Genomic DNA, 22,176 nt, shown 5'->3' on the forward strand with positions numbered 1-22,176 from the left:
AGTTCTGTAGGGCCCTGCAGTTGTCCATCAGGTCCTTTGTATTCAGTGGGCCAACAAGAAAAGAAACAGCACAAAGAATCATATGCAAAAGTTTTAGAAGGGCAGATAAGAAATGACTTACACATCGCTTCTCTCCACATTCCACTGACTTAGAACTGCATAATACAACCCATGTAACAGCAGTGAAGAATAGGAAATGTAGTCTCCGGTAGTCAGGAGGAAAAGGGACGTGGGGGTTAGTGGACACAAAGCATTATCTCTGCTATACGTCAAACATATTTAGTGGATTATGCCAATGATAATACAAATACTATATGATTCAGTAATACTGAATCTAACAATGAGACTAAGTGCTTCTATACTGCAAATGTGTAAAACTACAAATACTATAAAAATACAAATGTTAAACTATATGACACAAATACTACATAACAACACAAAATGATATAATAACATAAATGATATCAAATTCTAAATGATACAATAATACAAATACTACCCAACCACATATTAGGCAGGAACCCACTTCTGCTCAGCCTATACAGAGATGGTTACTATGAAACTCTTAGAGGGAAACACAGGCAGAACACTCTTTTGACATAAGCACCAGGATCTTTTTTGACCCACCTGCCAGAGTAATGAACACAAAAACAAAAATCAACAAATTGGGATCTAATTAAACTTAAAAGCTTTTGCACAGCAAAGGAAACCATAAACAAGACGAAAGGACAGCCCCCAGAATGGGAGAAAAATGTTTGCAAACAAAGGAATGGATCAAGGATTAATCTCCAATATACACAAACTGCTCATGCAGCTCAACATCAAAAAAAAAAAAAAAGACAAACAACCCAATCAAAAAATGGGTGGAAGACCTAAATAGATATTTCTCCAAAGAAGATATAGAGATGGCCAACAACACAAGAAAAGATGCTCAACACCGCTCAATATAAGAGAAATGCAAATCGAAACTACAAGGAGGTATCACCTCATACCTGTCAGAATGGCCATCACTGAAAAATCTACAAACAATAAATGCTGGAGAGGGTGTGGAGAAAAGGGGACCCTCTTGCACTGTTGGTGGGAATGTAAATTGAGACAGTCACTATGGAGGACAGTATGGGGGTACCTTAAAAACTACAAGTAGAACTACTGTATGACCCAGCACTCCCATTTTCCATACACCCAGAGAAAGCCGTAACTCAAAAAGATACATGCACACCAGTGTTCATTGCTTCCATGTCCTGGCTATTTACAATAGCGCAGCCAAGACACGGAAGCAACCTAAACGTCCATCAACAGAGGAATGGATAAAGATGTGGTGCATGTATACAACGGGATATTAGCCGTAAAAAGGAACAAAACGGAGTCATCTGTAGAGATGTGGATGGACCTAGAGACTGTCAAAGTCAAGTAGGTCAAAAAGAGAAAAACAAATATAGTATATTAATGCGTATACGTGAAATCTAGAAAAATGGTCTAGAAGAGATGGTTGTAGGAGTAGCCTTATTGGTATGAATTGAAGAGATGGGAGGGAGTCTGTGTTAGAAAAGGCAGTAACACGGGGTCCCCATTAGCTGAGAAGAAAAAGGCACAGAGGGCTTTTTGAGTTTTTACTGAAGCTTAGGTACAACTCTCCCAGGGCTGTTTATCCAAAGTACTTTATTGATTTTATTTAATATGCTGATTGGTTAACATGACTGGTTAACTAGCTGGTTAACATGATAATTCATCCTCGCTTGAAGAAGGGCATGGCATCAGGCTTGAAGGTGAAACTGAAAGCCAAGGAGAGCTCAAAGGACCAGGGTTAAGTCGTTCCCCCCAGATCCTAGTACAAACCAGCAGTGGCACTATTCTGAGCTTGAAAAACAGGAAGTTAGATCCCAAAAAGGACTTTGAGGTCAGCCAAGGAGAGCTTGGTGACAAATTCTCCAGATCCTGATAGAATCTGTTTGGCTAAATCTTTCTTTTTTTCCTGGAGTTGCAAGATCTTCTCTTCCACTGTTCCCTCGCAGACAAATCTGAGAAACAGACAAGCAAATAATCAGAACCCCAAAGCAGCATATCTAAAGAAATATTCAACCTTCTATGCATGCTTAGTTTTTAAAGATTTCCTCCTCTATTTTTCCTTAGGTTTGATTAATAACTAAACCTAAACAACTTAGACTAAATATATACATCCGTTTAAAGTGATCTGAACTCAGACTGACTTTTCATTTCTTTTCAAAGCTGAAATAATTGAGAAACGCCACAATCATAAGAGATATGTGCCTAGTCACTCCGTCATGTCCGATTTTCCGACCCCATGAACTGCAGCCTGACAGGCTCCTCTGTCCTTGAGGATTCTCCAGGCAAGAATACTGAAGTGGGTTGCCATGCCCTCCTCAAGGGGATCTTGCCAACCCAGGGATCGAACCCAGGTCTCTTGCATTGCAAGTGGATTCTCTACCAACTCAGCCACCAGGGAATATGCCAACCCCCAAAAATAAAAATTGTAGAGATCCAGCTTTCACACAAAAAGCTCCACCTTGGGAAGGTCAGAAGGTCTAAAGCTATCAGGCTTCTGCTAGGAATATGTACTGGTTAAAGTACAGAGTGTCTTATTTCATGGCTAATTCACACTGAAAACAGGTTTGACCAGTTGAGGAAATGCCACTGTTGTCCTTTCTTCACTCAATCAACAAGTACTGATGGAGATTCACTATATGTCACGCACCATGCCAGAGAACATAGAGACGAACATGCTTGTGCAGTCAGAGAACACAAGACAGAGACGTGAAAATCAACAGCAAGAATAGTGATATGCCCTGGCAACTGCTCTAATGGAAATATGTCCACTGTACAAGACAAGTGAAAGGAAATCTGTCTGGGCTATTCAGGGACGACCCCATTGACAGCTTAATTCTTCATGTGACTTGTAGGATGAGCAAGGGTTTGCCAGATGGAACAGTGGGGAGGGCATTCCAGGGAATGGGAACATGTATAAAACCATGGCTAACATGTGCAGCAACATGGATGGATCTAGAGATTATCGTACTAAACCGGAAAGAGACAAATATACCACATGATATCACTTATATGAGGAGCCTAGAATACAACAGAAATGAACATATCTATGAAACAGAAATAGACTCACAGGTATAGAGAACAGGCTTGTGGTTGCCAAGGAGGGTGGGGGTGGAGGAGGGATGGCTTGGGAGTTTGGGGTTAGCAGAGGCAAACTATTATATGATGGATAAACAGCAAAGTCCTGCGGTATAGCACAGGGAATTATATTCAATGTCCTGTGATAAACCATAAGGGAAAATACAAAAAAGAACATATATAACTGCCACTTTTGCTATACAGCAGAAATTACCAAACACTGTAAATCAACTGTACATCAGTAAAATTAAAAATAACAACAAAGAAAAAACAGAATGAATGGAATAGAGAAATTGTCCAACTCTCTGCGATGCCATGGACTATAGCCTGCCAGGCTTCCCTGTCCATGGAATCCTCCAGGCAAGAATACTGGAGTGGGTTGCCATTCCCTTCTCCAGGAGACCTTCCTGACCCAAGGACCTAACTCAGGTCTCCTGCGTCATAGGCAGGTTCTTTACCATCTGAGCCTCAAAGGAAGCAGGAGTATGGTTACATGTTTAAGCTATAAAGTAACCACTTATATTTAGAAAAAAGAAACAAAACCTTTGCTGAGTTTTGGAACATGGTATGCTTGGGGAGGTCATCCAATCTGGCCAGGGCAAAAGTCAAACACTACGTTGTACCACAACGACAGAAGCTAAGGAGACTGGTGGGGGCTGGGTCAGGAGTGACCACTCCTGTGACGCCAAGAAGCTTAAGAGTTGAAAGAAGGAAATGGCAGTGGATGGGAAGAAAGGGATGGTTATAAGGAACATCTAGGAAATAAAGTGAATGGACATGCTTTGTGAAAAGTAAGAAGCTGGAGTCTGGTTTTGGCTCCATGACTAGATAAAAATACTGGCACTATTCACAAAGATAAGGAATTCAGAAGAATCAACAGATACAGGGAAGTAGGGAGAAACAATCTCAGCATGTGGTACTGTGAGTCCCTGGAGCATGTGACAATACTTGCTACATGGGGACTCCCCACTTTTGTTGTCTGTTTAGTTGTGAAGTCGTATCTGACTCTTTGCAACCTCATGGACTACATTCTGCCAGGCTCCTCTGTCCATGGTATTTCCCAGACAAGAATACTGGAGTGGGTTGCCATTACCTTCTTCAGGGAATCTTCCCAACCCAGGAATCAAACCCAGGTCTCCTGCATTGCAGGAGAGTTCTTTACCACTAAGCCACCTGGGAAGCCTAATAGGTATTCATTTTTTTGAGATGAATGAGATAAATCCAAGAGTAGATGAATAATGGGTGCAGATGTGGACACTTGGATTCATACATTTTGTGGGTATTTGGATATCTGGGCCTGAAGGTGAGGAGACCTTGGAACTGATGGTATAGATTTTGGACTTGCTGGAGTAGATAGGATTATTGAGAGAGGTGCATACAAAGTAAGCTGAGAAGAGAGCTAAAGACAGAACAATGGACACAATTGCTGTACTTGGCACAATTTGGAATTCATTGGTCCCGTTAGCAAGAGCGGCTTCAGTGACGTGATAGGGGTGAAAGCAGTTCATACAGGCTGAGGAATGAATGGGAAATAAGTAAAGAGAGACAATGATTTCTAATTCTTCAAGAAACTTGGCCATGAAGATGAAGGAAAGCCATCCATAACTGGGCTGGATTGCACTGTTACGGCAGGTTCTGTCATTGTTTCTAAAAAGAGGAGGGTCTCACGTAGAGGGATATTCTACAGAATAACTGTCCTGCGCACTTTAAAAATGTCACGGTCATAAAACACAAAGAAAGACTGAACTGTTGTTCCCGATTAAAGGGGACAGGAGAGTGAGAAGAGCTGAATGCTATGCAGGACCTTTTGCTGGGAAGGACATCACTGGAACAAGTGGCAAAACTGAATAAGGTCCACAGATCAGATGACAGTAGTGTATCATTGTTAACATCCTGGTGTTGATAACTTTATTGTGATTATGTAAGAGATGTCATTTTTCGAAAGTGCCTATTTTAGTATTCAGAGGTAAAGGAACATCATGTCTGCAACTTACTGTCAAATGGTCCAGAAAAAAGCTTACACACACACACACAAATGTCACAGCAGTCAGGAATCGTTTGGTATTATTCTTACAATCGAGAACTCTGGGGTATTTTTGTAAGAATTCCTACATTCTTTTCTATGTCTGAAGTTATGTCGAAATAAAAGCGAAAGAAAGAGAGAGAAAGACAGAGAGAGGGAGAGGAGGGTCCTTTCATGGGCAGCCTTGACTGAGATAAGGCTCATCATTGTACTTAAGTTTTCTTCTGCAGGGACCAGCTCCAAGGTTACCCCCAAATTGCTAGTGTTCCCTTCCTGACCTTGAGTGCCAAGGAGGATGAGCCCCACAAAAACCATCAGTACAGTGACCACCAAATACTTTACATTCTGTTAAAACACTACCAAGAAAGATTTTCACAGGAGCAGATCTTGGCCCCAGGAGACCTTTACATACTTACTTATGTATGATGACATCTTTTTGCTGCCCTACTCGGTAGATTCGGTCACAAGCTTGATCTTCAAGTGATGGATTCCTGTGAGAAGACAGGTTTTGAGCTCAGGGGAACTGACATCCTCGACAAGGGGCGGGCAAATCCCACAGGCCAAATCCAGCCTGCAGTCTGTCTGTATGGCTCTTGAGTTTGAAATAGTTGTTACATTGTTAAAAGTTTGTTAAAAAAAAAAAATTCACAACCAAAAATCCACAAAAAAGAATATGTGACAGAGACCTATGTATTTGCAAAGCCTAAAATATTTATAGAAAAAGTTGGTAGATCTCTGTTCTAGTCTATGTGGGGCTTGGAGACTCCCAGATGTCTTCTTGCCCTCTCATGAGAAACTGGGCTCAGATTTGCCTCCAACAGGAACTCTTAGCACCACCATCAGCTGAAAACTATAGGTAACAGAGGCTAAAGTGATGCTCAAATCCAATCATTAACTAGCTGGATGACTCTGGGCTAGTCATCTAACCATAACCTAAAAGGCTTGGGAATCAGAGGGCTGGCAAATGACCACTAATGCCTTTATCTTTTTAAAGATTTTTTTTAACTGTGGACCACTTTTAAAGTCTATATTGAACTTACTACAATACTGTTTGCTTTATGTTTTGGTTTTTTAGCTACAAGGCTTACAGGATCTTAGCTCCCCAAACAGGGATTGAACCCACACCCCCTGCGATGGAAGACAAAATCTTTTAACTACTGGACCATCAGGAAAGTCTCCTCTAATGCCTTTTTCAACTTTTAACTTTCTATGATTCAAATAAGGAGACTTAATTTGTTTCCTTCTTTCTAGATTCTCCTTTTCAATTCCAAACTAGTTTCTCATCTTACCTCTTTAAAAACCTGAATAACATTTCTCCAATTCAGAAGCCAGCATGATTCCAATTCTGCTTTCCTCATGTATGGGGGTGGGAGGGGTCCCAAGCAAGACCTAAACACATTCTCCAGGAAGATAACAACAGGTGGGCCTGTCTGTGCCCATCTGGGCTGCCTGGAGAACAAATGACAATCCCTGGCAACGGTGCCTGGAGCAGCAATCCCTAACTGGCATCATTGAAAAAGCAAAACTGGGACAGATTATGATACTTTCTCCTAGCAACACATGAATCATTTGCTTCGTATCTAAGAAGGACGCTGCTATGCTCCTGGTGTTGACACTATGAGCGGTGAGTCCAAGGCTATGTGTTAAGCATGTATCTAACATAATTAGAATATTTCTTTGCCTTTTCCTTTAGGAGTAATGGTTCTCATTCTTTGCCAATGCTGAGATTTCCTTGGACGTCAACAAGTATGTCTGAGATACGGTGTTTTGAAGAGAGAAAACTCTTTGTTGAGTGAAGTAGCTCTTAGCCATGAGAAAAAGCCCTACTCCCAGTTTCCATGGAAACAGACATCAGGTTAACAATAAAGTGAACAAACTATTTTAAATAGTCATTTGAATCCTTCCCTGGTCAGGAATACCGGGCCATCAACTCAGCCTACACCATTTTGATCTGTATGTATACACACGTATGCACAGAGGCACCTCCACAATACGAAAGGAACACACTCATATGAGGTCAGGTTTTACTGCCCCTCTGGTCTCCCTGCGATGCAGGGACAACTCAAGAAAAGTCCATAATTGTTACCAGTGCATGTCCAGAAGAAAAAGATGGTTTCCTCCAGTCAGGTTGAGACCGACACCTCCAGCCAAGAGAGAAATTAGCATAACCTTCAAAAGGAAGCACACCATTCACTTTACACAGATTCGGTCTCATAAAGCATCTCTCCTCCTGTCACAGGTTCAATACCAAGATCAATACAAATAAGCAACATGTTCTTATCAAATTTCCTTCTGCAGTCATAAAGGCACTGTTTCGAAACTTTGAGATCCTATTTTCCCTGCCTCACCTTTGAGAAGATTCTCATTTAACCTTGTTTTGGTGAGTCAATCGCAAGACATTAATTGCGTGCCTGCCAAATATATGAATACTACCATTTAGAGTGCTGGGGCTGGTCAGTGCAGTACACTTTCCATCAACCAGATACTGTCTAATCCGCCAGTCCCCCACCACTGCCTTGACTCTCCTGCCGATCACTCAGCTGTGGTTTGGTCGCTCAGTCATGTCTGACTCTTTGTGACCCCCGTGGACTGTAGACCACCAGGCTCCTCTGTCCATGGGATTTCCCAGGCAAGAATACTGGAGTGGGTAGCCATTCCCTTCTCCAACAGATCTTCCCAACCCAGGGATCAACCCCAAGTCTCCCCCTTGGCAAGAGATTCTTTACCACTGAGCCACGAGGGAAGCCCTAAATTCCCATCATCCATAACTAGATGTCTTTGAGAGGAGAGTGAAAAAACTGACTTAAAACTCAACATTCAAAAAACTAAGATCATGGCATCATGTCCCATCACTTCATGGCAAATAGATGGAAACAGTGAGAGACTTTATTTTGGGGGGCTCCAAAATCACGGCTGATGGTGACTGCAGCCATGAAATTAAAAGACGCTAGCTCCTTGGAAGAAAAGCTATGACCAACCTAGACAGCATATCAAAAAGCAGACATTACTTTGCCAACAAAGGTCCATCTTCTCAAAGCTATGGTTTTTCCAGTAGTCATTTGTAGATATGAGAGTTGGACTATAAAGAAAACTGACCACCGAAGAACTGATGCTTTTGAACTGTGGTGTTGGAGAAGACTCTTGAGAGTCCCTTGGACTGCCAGAAGATCCAACCCATCCATCCTAAAGGAAACCAGTCCTGAATATTCATTGGAAGGACTGATGTTGAAGCTGAAACTCCAATACTTTGGCCACCTGATGCAAAGAGCTGACTCATTGGAAAAGACCCCGATGCTGGGAAGGATTGAAGGTGGGAGGAGAAGGGGACGACAGAGGATGAGACGGTTGGATGGCATCACTGACTCAACGGACAGGAGTTTGAGTAGGCTCCAGGAGTTGGTGATGGACAGGGAAGACTAACATGCTGCAGTCCATGGGGTCGAAAAGAGTCAGCCATGACTGAGCGACTGAACTGAACTGACTGTTCTCCCATTTCCCTCCATCTTTCCTCGTATCAAGATTCCACACATCCTTCCAGGCTTGCCTTTTCCACAAAGTTTCTTGATCCTAACCAGTTCTGTCCTTACTCTTTTTAACCTTCATATTTTATACTCTTAGAGTATTTTCACACTTTGATACGTACCCCTGATAAATGTCAAAAGAATCAAAAATACCTGGAGGGATCAAAGCTATGAATACTTTTCAAATGAGCTATGTTAAAATTTTCTGTGTAATCGGGAACAATCTGCTCTTAATTACAGAACTCAGCTGTGATCAGCTCGTACCTGAGGGCCCCTGGGGCTGTTAAATGCCTCTACCAAGTCCATTCTCTGTTTAGGGTTGACGGAGCCATCGATGGTGGCATAAGTAAATCCACATCTTTTAAGATGCAAGGCTGCAACCTTCAGCATGCTGGTCCACTGCGAGACAATGACACTGGAAGAAAGGAGAAAACAGAAAACCGATGCAGATGAAATAAACTCATCGGCTTCCATACGATTCAGTTATCAAATGTGGAAGAAGGAAAGCCTTCTGATACCTAAGGGTACACACTTAGGTGACATAAGATTATAATGCTCCCAGTTATTTCTATATCCAGTCTGCAACTTACAAGTCAGAACAAAGTGGTGGTGAAACTAAAGTGACAGCTGCAGCCTCCGATTATCTGGGGCCCTAGTTCTCATCTAGAGGAGGTCTGTCCTCCTGCAGAAAAGGAGGACAGGCCCCTCCCCTTGCCAGTCAGAACCAGAAGCCTCTAGGGTTTCTCTGTTCCCCCCATGCTGTGCTTTAATTAGAGTTTTATGTGTTTAGATCAAAATCTTTCTGATCTACAAATGCAGTGAGTAACACAGAGTAAAGTAAAACAATGACTGACCCTCCTGCACCCCCCGCCCCCCGCCCCGCCCCTGCCCCCAGCTCAGGAACACGCCCAGCACTGTGGGGGCTCCCGGTCTGACCACACCCCTCTCCCTCCATCTCCCTCTGTCATTGTCTTGCTTTAAGATGCTTCTTCTCTGCTCTTAAACCCCTCTTCAGATCCTCAGCTTACTTAGATCCTCCAAGGATTGCCTTCGCAACCAGTGTGAGAAATATTTTAATTAGAAATCATAGGGAATTTGTGCTGTAACCTCAGTACTTTCTGCTGAGTGTGACTCAAGGCCCTTGATATAAAAAGCTAAGACTTATAACCATCCACAATATCCAACTTTCTTGCATAATTACAAGCAACATTTGGATAATGAAATAACACACTTACCTCTTTTGGGACCCTGAATTTCTTCGGACTGCCTCCAATTCTGCCAACAGAGATGAAATCTGGAAAAAGGTTGAATTAACATAAGTAGGTTTAAGCAAATTTGCTTTTCTCCATTTTCTCTCCCCTGAATGAAAGAATCAGTCTCCCCTAGGGCCTCTCAGCTTTAAGTATTACTCCTCTCTGGTTCCCTCTCCTCTTTGCAGCCAGAGGACTATTTCCAGAATGCCAGTTTCTTATTTTCTTTCGCTGACTGAAGACCCTCCAGTAGCCTCCCACAGAGAATAAAGCCCAAGCTCCTTACAATGACCTCCCAGATTCTCACTTCCTCTCACATCTCCAGCCTTATCCTTCACTACATCCAAATGATGCTTGGGTGATACCAACATTCTCCCTCCACTGAGCTGTGCTTTGTCTCATCTTTGTCCATTCCGTTCCCTCTGCTCAGAACAGCCTTAGGTGCCAGCTTAATGTCATTTCTTGGAGGTCCTCCCCAATCCAAGGTGCCCACTAACTATACACCTTTTCTTTCTATTATCATGGTCTTTTTAAAAAATTATATACTAATTGCTTATTAGTTATCTCTTGCTTTCAAGGCCAGAGATGCTCCAAAGAGGCAGAGCTGGCCTGTGTCTGGTTCATCAGCACCCTTAGCACCCAGCACACTGCGGGACACAGAAGATACTATCCTAATATTTGCAGAAGGAGAAAGTAAAAGAGCCTGACCCAGTCTGAGCCCTGCTGCAGATGGTGTTGAAGAAAACCCTTCCAGATTGAGGAACACTTGCTCAAGCTTTGCGACAAGCTCCCTGGCTATTTCGGAGAAGGCAATGGCATCCCACTCCAGTACTCTTGCCTGGAAAATCCAATTTATCCACAACTGCTCAGGGCACATTCAAGTCAATGAAGGATCAGACAGTAAGAACACATGGGCAGGACTTCAAAGAGTGACTGAGTTCATTCTTCCTGACTGCTAAGGTGAATGACCTTTCTAAAGTTTCTAAGAGGCCTAGAGTTCCTCTCCAGAGTGGTCGAGGAGGAAGAGCATTAGGCTAGGAACCAGGAGATGAGCAGCGTTCCTACTTTGCCATCACAGGGCTAGATCACCCTGAAACTCCTAGGGAAGAGTTCAGCTTCCTCATGGGTAAAATGAGCTGAGCCGGAGCAATGGAGATGCGCTTAGCTCTTCCCCTCTATGCTGTCGTGACGTTAGTGGTAACCTGTAGAGGCCCCACGTGAGGCTGCGTTCCAATCTGAACATGACTGGGCAGGAAGACAGTCACAGGACTGTACCATTTTGAATCAACAGGAATTTAAAAAGCACGTACATGAAGTGCCTGGTGTTCTGACAACTTGAGAAAGTTATCAGAAATCAGAAAGTTGACAACTTACAGAAAGTTCTTGAATTGCCACATAAAAAACCTAGCCATAGGTTATTTTGAAGAAAAAAAAAATGCAGTGGGAGAGCAGGATTTATGGTCTGTGAGCTGTAGACTAATTCTAATAACATTCTGTATGAGTTTTGGTTTGTGTTATCAAACAAACTCCCTTCCTTATGTGAAACCACCTTAAGAGGTTTGAACTATGATTAATGGGCTCACATTAAGAAGGCTTGTGAATCATTAACCGAGTATCAGACAAGTTGTGAAGAACACAGATTATTAAAAATGTGAGGTTTCAACCCATCTGCTAACTGAGGGTGCCAGGGCCTGAAATCTGGCAACATAGGGTGCCCTTTAACTCTTAGTAACACCATTCCCTTGGCAGTGACCTCCTTCCTAAGTTCAGTTCAGTCACTCAGTCGTGTCCAACTCTTTGCGACCCCATGAATTGCAGCACACAAGGACTCCCTGTCCATCACCCACTCCCAGAGTTCACTCAAACTCATGTCCATCGAGTCGGTGATGCCATCCAGCCATCTCATCCTCTGTCGTCCCCTTCTCCTCCTGCCCCTAGTCCCTCCCAGCATCAGGGTCTTCCAATGAGTCAACTCTTCACATGAGGTGGCCAAAGTATCGGAGTTTCAGCTTTAGCATCAATCCTTCCAATGAATACCCAGGACTGATCTTCTTTAGAATGGACTGGTTGGATCTCCTTGCAGTCCAAGGGACTCTCAAGAGTCTTCTCCAACACCGCAGTTCAAAAGCATCTCAGTGTCTTATCTTTTTAACTTTTCATACTGTTCATGGGGTTCTCAAGGCAAGAATACTGAAGTGGTTTGCCATTCCCTTCTCCAGCTCCCGTGGGAATAGAGTGACTAATGAGGACAGAAGGCTGGTAACAATCAAACCTGGCAGATTGAAGCCTCTCAACAAAGGAAAGCAATTGGCGCTCAGACGTAAGACACTGTCTCAAGGCTCAGGTCTTTGCGGTTTTCCCAAAACAAACTGCTCACTTGCCCAGGCCCCATCGCCAGTGTAAACCTGACAGACTCTTTCTCCAGGAATCCATGCCAGAAATCTGCCTTGATGTGAGAGGTGGGCCCAAGCCACTCTCTGAAAGCCCACTTCAGTTCTGTTCATGAAATGAAACCAGAATTCAGGACTAGAGGGAGAATTTGACCAGCTAACATCTGGTAGCTCCAGCTCTGCCATCAAACGGCTGGACCCACTTGGACAAATACAGCGCTCTCAGGGAAATATGAGGAGTTGAAGTCTTTCTACTAGAATAGAGGTAATCATACTACCTTGGTGCTCTCTCTCTTGTCATCAAAAAGCTCCGTCTTGAAGCATTTGCCATTAAGGGAAACGGAGGCAGACGGTTCCGAGTCGTGGAATTCGGACAAGGTCAAAGCACTGAGCTGCTCCTCCAGGGAGAGGGCCAGACCTTCACTCTTCAGCTCCGTCGGATCTAGGGCCTGAGCAGAATCAGACAGGGGACACAGCAAATGGGTGACTGAGGCAGCAAGCCTTGGGACTTGCAAAGTGCTGACTGTTCAACACTGCATGTGGCAAAATATTTTGTAATTTACCATCAGTACCCCCGTGAGTAAACCCAGATTAAAATGAAGTCTTACAAGTTTTTCTCACTAGATCAAAAATAAACCAAAGTGGAACTTTTTAGAAAATTGCCAGATAGACTACAAGATTATGCTATTTGCCCCAGCTAGAAAAATAGTAAATTAAGCTATTGATAATCAAGACATAATCTACAGTACTACCAAAAACAAAGACACATTACTTCAATGCCTCAAAAAAATATTTCAATAAAAACTTTTTAAATAAAAAAAATTTTCAAGTACTAAGTAGTTTTTTTTTTCTGTTTGTAAAAATGATATATGCTTATTATAGAAAATCTGGAAAAGTTCAAAAGAGTATAAAGAAAAGAATCATTGATAACCAAGGATAAAATAATATAAATTTTAACTGCCAAGGAGGAAAAAGTAACACATTTCTCTTTTTTTCATTGAAAGGGAAAGGGAAACGGAAGCCACTCAGTGGTGTCCGACTCTTCACGACCCCATGGACCGCAGCCTACCAGGCTCCTCTGTCCATGGGATTTTCCAGGCAAGAGTACTGGAGTGGGGTGCCATCACCTTCTCCGATATCTGTATATATGTCCCTATAAACATACATTATGTACACGTATATACACAATACATGACCATACACATATCTCCCAGTAACAAAGACTCTGTACTTTGATATGACTTTCTTAAAATTACCCCCTTTTCCAAACTGAACCCTTACATTCCATTCTCATAACTCAACATTACAGCAAATCATACTCTAAAGGCTTTAATTTTCAATTAAAAAAAAAAAAAAAACCTGGGCAAACCAAATTTTATCAAGAAACAAAGGCATATCTCAGGCTAACATACTTTCACCTTTAAAAAAACTAACAAAAGACCAAAACAGTACTTTAAGACACTATGAAAATTGAACAAGCACTTCTTTATTTTCTTGAAAAGAAGGGGAAGTTCCCTTTCTTAGGGAAACGAGTATAAAATCTACACTGGCTTTCCTCTCATGCATTCGAGGATTAAAGGTTAGATCAGAGACTCAATAACAGCAAAAAAAAAATCAGACCTAAATCCCCTTCCTCCTAGATCCAAAAAACATATGGCATTTACAAATCATAGAAACCTGTAGGTTTTCAAGGTTATTCTCTGAGCTCTTGGAAAAGGGAAGACAAGATGTGGCGCGGACCCTCTCACATGGAAGGATGTCCCAGCTCGGACGCAGAATGGAGGGGGTCAGCTCGTCTACTGACTCCCAGGCCCTCATCTCTATTCGTCAATCGGGTACCCAGTTGGGGCTTTGCAGCTGCACTGTGCGCATGTGCACATCCATTTTTGGCTCTGCGCACCAGGCTACCCTGCCTTCCCCGTGCCCGCTTGCGCTCCATCATAAGTTCTCCTTCAGGAGGCCGAGCTTCCGCAGGGCCTCCCGGCGGGCCTCCTCCGTGGAGCCCTGGCCTGAGAACTGGACAGTGATACCTTGGGGTCTGAACCCCACAGCCCTGGGGAGCAACCCTGACCGCTTCCTGGCCGCCTGTAGCTAATTTACAAAGTTTTATTAGTTTTGAGCATACAGCAAAGTGATTCAGTTTTATATACATATATATTCTTTTTCAGGTTCTTTTCCATTATAGGATATTATAGGATACTGAGTTTAGCTCCCTGTGCTATAGAGTAGGTCCTTGTTGTTACCTATTCAACATATAGTAGTATGAATATGTTAACCTCAAACTCCTAATTTATTCTTCCTCCTAGCCCTCTGCTATCCCCTTTGGTAACTGTAAGTTTGTTTTCTATGTCTGTGAGACTATTTCTGCTTTGTAAATAAGTTCATCCATATCATCTTTTTGGATTGCAGTTGTCTTTCTCTTACTTAATATGAACTCTCTAGGTCCATCCATGTTGCTGCAAATGGCATTATTTCATTCTTTTGACTAATATTTCATTGTATGTATGTATGTATGTATGCATATTTGTACATATATATATATGTATACACACCACATCTTTTTTCTCCATTATTCTGTTGATGGACATTTAGGTTGCCTCTACACCTTGGCTACTGTAAATAGTGTTGCTATGAACACTGGGGTGCATGTACGTTTTTGAAGTAGTTTTCTCTGGCATGTGCCCAGGAGTACAATTGCTGGATGGTGTGGTAACTGAACTGAACTGAAGGAACCTCCATGCTATGTTCCATAGTGGCTGCACCCATTTACATTCTCACCAACAGGGTAGAATGGTTCCTTTCTCTCCACACCATCTCCAGCATTATTTGTAGACTTTTTAATGATAGCCATTCTGATCAGTATAAGGCGGTACCTCATTGTGGTTTTGATTTGCATTTCTCTAATAATTAGAAATATTGAGTATCTTTCAATGCATCTGTTGGTCATCTGTATGTCTTCTTTGGAGAAATGTCTATGTGGATCTTCTGCCCATTTTTTGACTGGATTGTTTGGCTTTTTGATATTACCTTATGAGTTATTTGTGTATTTTGGAAATTAATCCCTAGTCAGTGGCATTGTTTGCAAATATTTTGTCCCAGTCCATAGGTTGTCTTTTCATTTTGTTTACGGTTTCTTTTGCTTTGCAAAACCTTTTAAGTTTAATTAGGTCCCATTTGTTTATTTTTGCTCTTATTTCCATTACTCTAGAGAACAAATTCAAAAACATATTATTCCAATTTATGTCAGAGTGTTCTGCCTGTAACATATTCTTCTTAATTATGAATGTGTCTCTATCCATTGTACAGACAACTTTTCCAATTGTATAAATACTTGAGTTTTCATAACTAGACTTATTAGCTTTATGACACCCTAAAATTCCAAAGTATTCACAAATGGTTTCCTTTTTAATGAGGTACTATTTTCTATTCTAAAATAAAGCTATTTTAAAAAATAAAATACATAATAAAAACTGTTCTCAACATTATGGGAATTATCTCAAGATCACTAACAATTAAAATACAGTAAAATAAGCAGTCTCCTCTTTGCTGCCCCACCAACAGACAAAATACCCTCAAATCCCATCTTGCCTGAGCCCAGCTACAGGACACTGAGGCGGCCTTCTCCGCAGCCCCTCAGGGCCCCACACAGGCCCTCTGCTTACCGACTTCAGCAGAGACAGGTGGCAGCAGCACTGGCGGAGCCTCAGCAGCTGTGACAGTATGTGGACGGTGCTGGAGGTCGCCCAGGTGGCTGCCATGGAGGGCCCAGGCCCGCTGGACCCAAACTCCTGGGCCACTTCCGAGAAGAAAAACAGACACAGCAAATAGGACAATGTTTAAAACAGAAACATGGGGAAGAACCCTGAACTAAATGAGGAGATTTGAAACCTTCTTTGATCTGAGGTTCAATAACACAGTTGTAACTCACTTCTCTACTAATGAAGAAAAACGAAATACTCATTTTCTCTACAGACCTATTGTATCTGCATTTTAATAAAACAGATTTCAGAAATAACTAAAAACAAGCTTACATTACCAGGTCTGGTGCTTGCAGATTATATTTTACATTAGTTTGAGGTTCCAAGCTAAGGTTAAGTCTCTGCTATCAAGAATTCATGACCACCACCCCCCCCGCCCCACCCATTTCTTTAAGTTTACCAAATCTGCATCCACACTTTCATGAGTCTCTATGTAGAAGTGTCCCACTGCTCACCTCTATCGAATGGGTTGTCAGGGCTTCTTCCAGACTGGTTGCTCCCACTTTCATGTCTTTTTAGATAGTACTGCAGAGCCAACCTGCCTCATCAAGAAACAAAATGCACATATAACGGTCACTAAGACCAAACAGGTTTACCATGGTCACTGCTGAACTGCGATAGTGGTAGGACCTTGAAAAATTGTAAAAGTGGACTTGTTGGACCTCCCTGGTGGTCCAGTGGTTAAGGACCCACCTGCCAATGTAGGGGACACGAGTTCAGTCCCTGCTCTGGGAAGATCCCACATGCAGCGGGGCAACCAAGCCTGTGTGCCCCAACTACTGGGCCGGCACGCTTTAGCCCGTGAGCCCGTGCTCTGCAACAGAGACACCACCGAAATGAGAAGCCAGTGCACCACAAGGAAGAGCAGCTCCCAACTGCTCCAATTAGAGAAAGCCTACGTTCAACAACGAAGACCCACCACAGCCGAAACTAAGTTAACTTAAAAAGCAGTGGAAAAGTGGACTTGTTAAATGAAGGCAGGCTCACAGCAAGCACTGGCCAAAGGTAATAAAAATAATTACTTTAAAAGCTAAGCCATTTAAAAATGAGTAATAAAGGTGGGAGGGGGGTTCATGTTTGGGAATGCATGTATACCTGTGGTGGATTCATGTCAATGTATGGCAAAACCAATACAGTATTGTAAAGTAAAATAAAGTAAAAATTAAAAAAAAAAAATGAGTAATAAGTATTAACAAGCTTATTGATACTATAAACTATTAGTATTATATCCTATATCAATTTAATATTAAATATGTAACAGTAATACATTAATTAGTTAAGATTAATATTAAAATGTTTATTAATAAATATAAGATCTACAGAGAGAAAAAACTTAATCATTTTGGAAGGTTTGATGAACAGCTTCTTAAAAGCTCTGGTGGGAGGCTGGATAACAGGTCAAAGGTCAAAGAGATGTACTAGGTTGGCCAATACTTTCCTAATACAGCCCCACAACGACCAGAAAGACCTGGTGACAGTGTGCACACCCTAGACCTTCCATGCAAGACAGCCAGTGAACAGGTTCACAGTGTATATGAGACAAAGGTGAGCTGCGGCTGAGGTGAGAGAACAAGGGAGCTTTTTTAAAAAGGAACACAGATATTCAGCTTGTCAACAATACCGTAATTGCAGTTAGAAGAACCTTGATTCAATCCCAAGCAAGAACAAGAATAAAACAACAGCTGTGAGAAGGTGCTTCTTCACAGCACATACCTTGATCTTGCAAAAAGGACACTATAAACAGTCTCTTCATCTTCAGACAGTTTTAAATGGTGCAACTGAAATTTACGCTGGGGCAGCACCACCTGGAAGAGTAAAAGACAAAAGTAGCTGCAATGAAGTTTTACAAATTAACTGAATATTACAGAGCACGTCCCCCAGAGCTCACACTGGAAATCTAGTCAACCCTTGGACGGCAGCTCCCGCCCTCCCCTGAAAGCAGAATGGCTCTGCTGCTGCTAAGTCACTTCAGTCGTGTCCGACTCTGTGCGACCCCACAGATGGCAGTCCACCAGGCTCCGCCGTCCCTGGGATTCTCCAGGCAAGAACACTGGAGTGGGTTGCCATTTCCTTCTCCAATGCATGAAAGTGAAAAGTGAAAGTGAAGTCTCTCAGTTGCGACCCCATGGACTGCAGCCCACCAGGCTCCTCCATCCATGGGATTTTCCAGGCAAGAGTACTAACACACCACAAAACAGGCCAGCTATGACCCCGGGGGCAGGACAGCAACGCAAGGGCCTCTGTGTAGGAACATGGGAGACTCAGAGGCTCCTGAAGCAAAGGCCAAGGCAGTGCAAGCAGAGTCAGGCCGTGGTCCCCTCCTTCCTGACCACCCCCCACATCCACCCAGGGACAAGTGTCAATGGGATTACCAAGGGCTTGCCGGTGGAGTCCAGCTGGTCCTTTGTTCTCCTCAGCAAAAGGCTCCTGGTTAAGATATTTAACCGTTCTCCTCCTTTCTTTGAGCCATTGTCTACTTGACTCTTCCACAGATTAAACTCATCAAATGGAGAACAACGGAGAAATCTTTTTCATTAGAGAACAGGAAAGAAGCATGGGAGGATGGAGGAGAGAGTCAAAGACAGACATAAGATGAAAAGCAAATTAGGTTTTACATGTCATCCCAATCAATGTTAAAAGTGAATTTCATAGCAAAGCTCTGCTAGACAGAGCAAAATGATCCAAGTCAATAACCACATCATAAAACCACATTATAAAAATGTGCCCTTTCCCATTAAATTTGTCTATATCATCACAATAGGACATATAACCAATAGCTAGAATTCATTCCTAAAGGTTCAAAGGCTAATACAGAAATTCTATATCCTCTCATGAGCTGACTTAAATAAAAGCAAATATTTAAAAATCAACATTCTTTTCTGTTTGCTTGAAATAAATTGTAGCCCTGACCTCAGGCCACATGTTTTCAAGCAAAAGTAGCTCAAAACATTACTAGGACCGAAGAAAGTGACTTCCGTTTCCTTTAATTTAACTGGTCCTGTATTCTTCCACATAGGAGGACTGCATGTCATGAAAGTCCTGTATCAGCCAGTCAATCAACAGGTTATACTCTCATAGATATTAATTCCCTTGTCCTTTACATGGTGACAGATTTCTCACCTGCTACACACGCTAAGCTGGTGTGCACATGGCTGAGACAAGACATGAAATAATCAGGAAGGGTTACTGACAGGGCTCACATCTACCTCATCTCAAAGAGTTTACTCACTTCAGCAGTGAATACATGTCCAACAAGTTGTTCTGAATTGGGGTTCCTGTGACAGCCCAACGGGCTTGGGCCTGGAGCTTACACACGGCCATGGAAGTCTGTACCCGGGGATTCTTAACATTGTGAGCTTCATCCAATATGATTCGAGCCCACACTACTCGAAGCAAAGGTGATGACGTACTCTGGAAGAAACACAAGTGAAATCTAGCAAAAATACAGGAAAACATGTGTATCTTCCAGGAATAAAGGGAAATAAGCAAACTTCAAAGACCCACTCTTATCTTCAAGTTCCAGGTACACATTGAAATAAGGATTAAGCTTAAGAAACCAAGAGCAGAAATTCAATGAGTAACAAATAAACAAGCCACTTGACATCCCCATTGTTGAGCATAAGATGTTTAAGGGTAAAATGTTTCCTAATTTTAGTTTTCTGTATTCTTTCAACCCACTTTCGAGCAATGGCCACAGGTAAGGGATACTCTAGCTGTCGAGGCTGCAAAGTCATTCAATCAATAAAATATTTACTCACTTTCCCTAAATTTACAATAGTTCACTAAAAATTTACTGAAAGTCCACTTGTTTTCTTTTCTGGCCGTACCACATAGCATGCGTGGTCTCAGTTCCCCAATCAGAGATCAAACCCATGCCCCCTGCAGTGGAAGCGTGGAGTCTTAACCCCTGGGTCACCAGGAAAACTCCCTAAAAGTCTCCTTTTACATGTAAGATACTAAGCCAGACACAAAGATCATTTCCTCTCTTCAAGGAGCTCACAATCTAGCGGGGCAGAAAAATAACACAAGCATAAAGATCATTATATACAATGTATATACAGCAAGTCCTATAGATGATTTAATACAGAACAGCAGGAATCTAGTAGGGTCTTGCTCACTGCTGTTTACCTGAAAATAGCATCTGGTACACGGTAGATACTCAGTATTTGCAGAATGAATGGAGTGTCAAGGTATAAGCCAGCAGTAGGTGCCAGGAGATGCATTTGAGCACAGAGGACAGCAAAGCACTCCATTCAGAGGGAGAACGGCTCAACAGCACAACAGAGTATGGAGGGAAGTACAGCCCTTGGTACAGCTGAGCATGGGGTGCCCCTGCTCAGGGAGGCGGGCAGGTATTGGACAAGGGACACTCAGGAAGGGCAAGACTGTACAAGGCGTAAAAAATCATTTAAAGGAATGAAGGTTTTAACCTGAAAGCTAAGAGAAACCATTGAGGAATCTGAAAAGTTAATCATCTGCAAGAAGGCAGAGCTGGTCATGAGATGGGTAAGCACTCTAGTCAGTTCAGTCACTCAGTCCTGTCCGACTCTTTGTGACCCCATGGACTGGAGCACACCAGTTCCCTGTCCATCACCAACTCCCAGAGTTTACTCATTCATGTCCATCAAGTCGGTGATGGCATCCAACCATCTCATCCTCTGTCATCCCTTTCTCCTCTGCCTTCAATCCTTCCCAGGATCAGGGTCTTTTCAAATGAGGCAGTTCTTCACATTAGGTGGCCAAAGGATTGGAGTTTCAGCTTCAGCATTAGTCCTTCCAATGAATATTCAGGACTAATCTCCTTTAGGATGGACTAGTTGGATCTCCTTGCAGTCCAAGGGACTCTTAAAAGTCTTCTCCAGCACCACAGTTCAAAAGCACCAGTTCTTTGCCGCTCAACTTTCTTTATAGTCCAACTCTCACATCCACACGTGATTACTGGAAAAACCACAGCTTTGACTAGACAGACCTTTGTTGGTAAAGTAATGTCTCTGCTTTTTAATATGCTGTCTAGGTTGGTCACAGCTTTTCTTCCAAGGAGTAAGCATCTTTTAATTTCATGGCTGCAGTCACCATCTGCAGTGATCTTGGAGCCCCCCAAAAATAAAGTCTCTCACTGTTTCCACTGTTTCCCCATCTATTTGCCATGAAGTGATGGGACCAGATGCCATGATCTTAGTTTTCTAAATGTTGAGTTTTAAGCCAATATTTTCACTCTCCTCTTTCACTTTCATCAAGAGATTCTTTAGTTCTTCTTCGCTTTCTGCCATAAGGGTAGTGTCATCTGCATACCTGAGGTTACTGGTATTTCTCCCAGCAATCTTGATTCCAGCTTATGCTTCATCCAGCTCAGCATTTCACATGATGTACTTATTTATGTTAAATAAGCAGGGTGACAATATACAGCCTTGACATACTCCTTTCCCTATTTGGAACCAATCTGTTGTTCCATGTCTGGTTCTAACTGTTGCTTCTTGACAGGCATACAGATTTCTCAGGAGGCAGGTCAGGTGGTCTGGGATTCCCATCTCTCTCCGAATTTTACAGTTTGTTGTGATCCACACAGTCAAAGGCTTTGGTGTAGTCAATTTAGCAGAAGAGATGTTTTTCTGGAACTCTCTTGCTTTTTCGATGATCCAACGGGTGTTGGCAATTTGATCTCTGCTTCCTCTGCCTTTTCTAAATACAGCTTGAATGTCTGGAAGTTTATGGTTCAAGTAGTGTTAAAGCCTGGCTTGGAGGATTCTGAGCGTTACTTTTGCTAGCGTGTGAGATGAGTGCAATTGTGTGGTAGTCTGAACATTCTTTGGCATTGCCTTTCTTAGGGATTGGAATGAAAACTGACCTTTTCCAGTCCTGTGGCCACTGCTGAGTTTTCCAAATCTGCTGGCATATTGAATGCAGCACTTTCACAACATCATCTTTTAGGATTTGAAATAGCTCAACTGGAATTCCATCACCTCTACTAGCTTTGTTCATAGTGATGTTTCCTAAGGCCCACTTGACTTTGCATTCCAGGATGTCTGGCTCTAGATGAGTGATCACACCATCATGGTTATCTGAGTCATGAAGATCTTTTTTGTACAGTTCTTC

The 22,176-nt window shown here is 42.5% G+C and overlaps 1 protein-coding gene across 1 annotated transcript in view; it reads right to left on the reverse strand.

Annotated features, from left to right (window-relative positions):
• Positions 1-1,675: 1,675 nt before the first annotated feature.
• Positions 1,676-22,176, reverse strand: part of TTF2 (transcription termination factor 2) — a 50,894-nt gene continuing 30,393 nt past the window's right edge. Inside the window, exons 13-23 of the mRNA XM_052637537.1 lie at positions 19,313-19,494; positions 18,456-18,609; positions 17,797-17,888; positions 16,539-16,621; positions 15,988-16,121; positions 12,604-12,774; positions 9,921-9,979; positions 8,950-9,100; positions 7,251-7,333; positions 5,581-5,655; positions 1,676-2,018 (exon numbers count right to left, since the gene is read on the reverse strand). Of these exons, the coding sequence (XP_052493497.1) occupies positions 1,874-2,018; positions 5,581-5,655; positions 7,251-7,333; positions 8,950-9,100; positions 9,921-9,979; positions 12,604-12,774; positions 15,988-16,121; positions 16,539-16,621; positions 17,797-17,888; positions 18,456-18,609; positions 19,313-19,494 (1,329 nt within the window). The 3' untranslated portion in view covers positions 1,676-1,873. The remainder of the gene's footprint in view (positions 2,019-5,580; positions 5,656-7,250; positions 7,334-8,949; positions 9,101-9,920; positions 9,980-12,603; positions 12,775-15,987; positions 16,122-16,538; positions 16,622-17,796; positions 17,889-18,455; positions 18,610-19,312; positions 19,495-22,176) is intronic.

Source organism: Budorcas taxicolor, chromosome 3 (genome assembly GCF_023091745.1).
Source record: "Budorcas taxicolor isolate Tak-1 chromosome 3, Takin1.1, whole genome shotgun sequence".
In the NCBI taxonomy this organism is placed as follows: Eukaryota; Metazoa; Chordata; class Mammalia; order Artiodactyla; family Bovidae; genus Budorcas; species Budorcas taxicolor.